The sequence below is a fragment of the Homarus americanus genome, unplaced genomic scaffold (genome assembly GCF_018991925.1).
Source record: "Homarus americanus isolate GMGI-L3 unplaced genomic scaffold, GMGI_Hamer_2.0 scaffold29020, whole genome shotgun sequence".
Lineage (NCBI taxonomy): Eukaryota > Metazoa > Arthropoda > Malacostraca > Decapoda > Nephropidae > Homarus > Homarus americanus.
This window is the reverse complement of record NW_024724569.1, coordinates 122,001-126,750: the sequence shown is the minus strand read 5'-3', so window position 1 is coordinate 126,750 and position 4,750 is coordinate 122,001. Positions and strand designations below refer to the sequence as shown.

The window sequence follows — 4,750 nt, the reverse complement described above, 5'->3', positions numbered from 1 at the left end:
CCTGAGTTGTGACATTGACCATCCTGTATAATGTTTAACGATCAATGAGGAATTAGTAGAAATTATGGTGAAGGAAGAACACTGTGTTTTGTAGACTGACTTCATGGTGTTGCTGTCAAGTGTTATTGAGAATAATTGTGGGATGAACTTGAACACACTGAGGCAGACAGTATCGTGCCCTTCACGTATTCAAGACACTTCTCAGTGGTTGGTCTTTGAGAGTCTCGTTGTGCTCATACGTCACTTCTCTAGTACGTCACCTCTCTAGTACATACGTCACCTCTCTAGTACATACGTCACCTCTCTAGTACATACGTCACCTCTAGTACATACGTCACCTCTCTAGTACGTCACCTCTCTAGTACGTCACCTCTCTAGTACATACGTCACCTCTCTAGTACATACGTCACCTCTCTAGTACATACGTCACCTCTCTAGTACATACGTCACCTCTCTAGTACATACGTCACCTCTCTAGTACATACGTCACCTCTCTATCTCCGAACCATTTACGTTACGTCTTGCTAACCCTCTGAGGTCATTGGTCAACTGAAGTTCTCCAAGCGATGCGTCACTGAGTCAATACGGGTCACCTGAGCGGCTCACCTGATATTCACTTTCCTCATTTATGGTCTCAGGTGTAAGTTACCTTGTACCTACCTGGTTCTTGGTGGGGGTGGGGTGGGAGGGGTAGGTGTTGAGGGTTTTTCTCCGAGTGATTTACAACTCTAGTAGATCTGTGAGGTGAGGAAAGTTGCTTAAATGGATCAAGTATATGTGTGTGTGTGTGTCTGTGTGTGTGTGAGGATTAGATAACTGTGTGTGAATTAAATGAATGTGTGTGGATTAAATGACTGTATGTAGATCAACTAATTCTGAATCAGCTGACTGGTGACTAACTGTAATGTGTATCAGGTAACTGGATCAGCTGAGTGGTCAGTTAAAGGGACTGGACGACACCTTACACGGAAAAAAAACACAACAACAACAACCAAAACAACAACAACAACCAAAACAACAACAACAACCAAAACAACAACTTTAGGTACATTAAATTGTAAGGAAAATTGACCTTGAATTTATATATATTTGAGATCAAGGTTAGGTTAGGTTAGGTTAGGTTAGAACGTTACCTTAATGACGTCTTACAATCTAATAATTACTATACCTATTCTTAATTAAATATATACCTGTGTTAATATATTTTCCTTAGCAATTTTTACCTAAGACGTTACATCACTTTTATGATACACTCACCTTCTTGTCTTACCTGTGATCTCTGTCTTAACTTGTACTTACTGTATATTGACGCGGGTGAATAATAATACGCCTAAGAATCACTGGGAAGAGTAGACCACCTCGACCCGCGTGTACAGTGACCACAAGATTCTTAGGTTTACAGCCGTATTTTATCATACCTTAATTAATAACTGGGTCATATAACTGTGAATTTGGGTTGACTGAGTTTTTATCTGTCTGTCTGTCTGTTTATTTCTGTCTGTCTGCCTTTCTGTCTGTGTCGGCCTGTATGTATGTATGTAAGTTGTGTACGTGTGTCTGTCCCATGGAATACCAAGACATTTGCTAACACCATTGGGAAATCTGACCTAAGAGTGGAGCGGAACGTGAGCTAGATTTTATTCAGATTTTTTTCCATAGTTCATTGCCAATTTACAGGTAGTTAAGGCCTTGACCAATCAGCAGGAGGGGATTGTTCTTTTTTTTTTAAGAGGGTGGAGGAGTTATGGGGAGTAGGGGGGGGGGGAGGGCGTTGGTTTAAGAGTGTGGAACAACCATGGGAAAAAAAACCTAACACACTTACCCGGTTTATGTTTAATTATTTGAGCGTCATTGTCTATAACTCAGGTCTTGTTTATTGTTTTGTTTACCTGTCTTCTAGTTTATTCTATTGTTATTGTTTTTTTTTACTTTATTTGTATTTTATTTATGTGAAGTTTTTTACCTGACAGACAAATATTTTATTTCTTTAGCTAATTTATATTCATTGATATTTACCTAATTTATAATAGTATTTTTAAGTGTTTTCTGGATATATTTTTAGACACTGAACGACATAACTCTGAAGGTGACTTGTGTATTATTAAAACAAAACATTTCATGACGCCTACATTAATAGTTTGTGTGGGTGGGATTCAGCGGTCGGAGGAAACAGTTTATGCTCTTGATAAATGTGACAAAAATGTATAAAAAAAAAGGAATAACACTGTGGCGTAATGGTCAGCACGCTCACCTCGCAAGCGAATGGACCTGGGTTTGATTCCCGGGCAGGGTGAAATTATAGGCAAGTTTCTTTACGCCATTTGCCTCTGTCTACCCAGCAGTAGTTGGGGACCTGGATGTTAATCGATTTGCAGATCGTGTTCCGGGGTAATGGTTAGCCAGTGCAGTTGGCGAGTTGTCCGGTGTTCCCGGACTATTCCTTGACACTGGAATAGGGTGTAGTTGTTGTGTTGGCGACAGCTTCTACACCATATAAAAATTCACTCCTAGGTGTCCCTTGGGCCAGCCATCCTCATTACACGAGAGGCAACCATTATTATGTGTCTATATTGTGTATGACCTTAATAACTTAAGCTATTGTCACTATATCACAAAAGGTTCACTAACTCGGGTGTTTTATTTACTTAGTTAGTTTGTTAGTTAGTAAGTTAATTAGTTAGTTAGTTAGTTAATTAGTTAGTTAGTTAGTTAGTTAGTTAGTTAGTTAGTTAGTTAGTTAGTTATGGTAGTTAGTTAGTTAGTTGAGGAATGATGTTACACAGGTTGATGTCTTGTACAGTCACCCACAAAAGTCCTGTCACCTCTCTTCCTGAACCACGAACCCCCAGGATTCAGACTCATGAACCCGAAGCAGTGAACACAAATCCATTATTCTACCCATAAATGCTTCGGATTCACGAGTCTCGGGGGGTTCGTGGTTCAGGAGGAAAGGCGACAAGACTGTATTTGTTTTCCACTCTTCTGCTCTGTTGTTGTGTGAACCGTGTCGTACAAGACTGACCTAACATACGGTACACAAGACACACGTAAAGGAGGGTGTGTGTGAAGATGTCAGGATCCTCTTACTCTTCACCTTCAAGATTTCGTTCTTAAGTTTGGCAATGCATTTACGGGACACGATCGATGTTGTGTGTATGTGAGGCAAAGGAGAAGGGAGAGTTTAGGGGTAATAGCTACAGGGTAAAGGGAGGGAGGGGCAGGTGGGTGTGGCGCGCCTCGCTAGTATAAAGCCTGAGACGACCCAGCCTGGCATCATTCCTTCACCACCACCAACCATCATGAAGTGTGCTGTAAGTTCTCCTCATACTACTGCCTAACAAAAGACTATACATATAAGCTATGGACCCATCGGCAGTATGAGTTATCAGCAACACCTATTGTAGTATATTAACGTTAACGATAAACATAACAGTTAATGCTGGTTGCCGTCCAAGTTAATCATTTAACCTTTAACAACAAACGTACTTATAATCACCGTCGTAATCAAGATAAACTCATAAATTATTATTACAATTACAACAGTAGGTTATCATTAAGACTATTCAAATTACTTTTCCAATTAACCTTCAAACTTGTTAATATCACTGGAGGTTAAATGCCGTTTGGTTAGGTTAGGTTTTGTTTTCGATTCTTCAGAAAATAAGATTAGTGTCTATCTGATGCAGGTATTATTCACATTAAGGAATCATTTCAATATTAATCACCGTGAATAAATGGTCATCTAATTGAGTAGTGTAATGTCGTGTGTGTGTGTGTGTTGCCCGGTGAAAACAGTGTGTCATCTTCTAGTTATCTGCATCACGCATTCTGTCACGTCATTGTTTAGCGTAATTGGAAGTGACCTGAGGACGTAGAGTACTGGCGTGAGGAACTTGTAAGGGTCTTTTGTCTCTCTGTTCCCTCACACCGAACATGACTCTCTCTCTCACATTCACTTATCACCTTCATCTCCTCCGTCAGGTGCTCGTACTCCTGGCTATGGCCGCCCTGGTCGCCGCTCGCCCCGACAATGTCCTCGACCTGGACCTGGACGACCTCCACCACGACCAGAGCATCGATGACGACGCCACCATCACCGGCACCTACAGGTGAGTGCAACACCTGAGTCTCAACACCTGTACTGAAGCATAACAGGAATATAATTCTTGCCTCTGTAGTTTTATAAAAGAGAATTCATCAATATTTTCAATATGTCAATAATTCATCTCTCTAAACGTCTTGTTAACAAGTGTAAATACCAAAACAATAACAAAGTCTCACTCTTCATTGCTCGTGTTGTGTTCCAGGTGGACTTCTCCTGAAGGAGAGGAATTCTTCGTGAGCTACATCGCTGACGACAAAGGCTACCGCGTGGTAGAGTCCAACGCCGTCCCCGTCACCGCTGACGGCGTGGCAGCCAACGGTGCCCAGGGATCCCTCAGCTCTGAGGAATTTGATGATTAAATGATAAACAAGACAACACAAATGGCTGTGTTGGAGCAGCTCACTTCTGAAAGGTGAGGAGCCGCTTCGATGCACTGACGTCAACACCTGCGGGTGGTGGAGGGTGGCGGGCGAGGCTTCCTGAGGAACCCTCACGACCTTCCCCCACCTCTCACCCACGCCAACATCTTCACAAGGTTCCCTTGAGTTAATCTTCTCTCACCAGGAGACTTCTCACCAACTCTCTTCATTGCCATATGTTTAATATTTATTTATTTTAAATAAAATTTTCTTAAAGAATTGAAAA

The 4,750-nt window shown here is 41.4% G+C and overlaps 1 protein-coding gene across 1 annotated transcript; it reads left to right on the top strand.

Annotated features, from left to right (window-relative positions):
• Positions 1-3,244: 3,244 nt before the first annotated feature.
• LOC121864437 (larval cuticle protein 4-like) lies at positions 3,245-4,750 on the top strand. The gene is made up of 3 exons (XM_042363460.1): positions 3,245-3,311; positions 3,982-4,109; positions 4,308-4,750. The coding sequence occupies exons 1-3, from the start codon at positions 3,300-3,302 to the stop codon at positions 4,462-4,464; spliced, it is 297 nt and encodes a 98-aa protein (XP_042219394.1). The 5' UTR covers positions 3,245-3,299; the 3' UTR covers positions 4,465-4,750.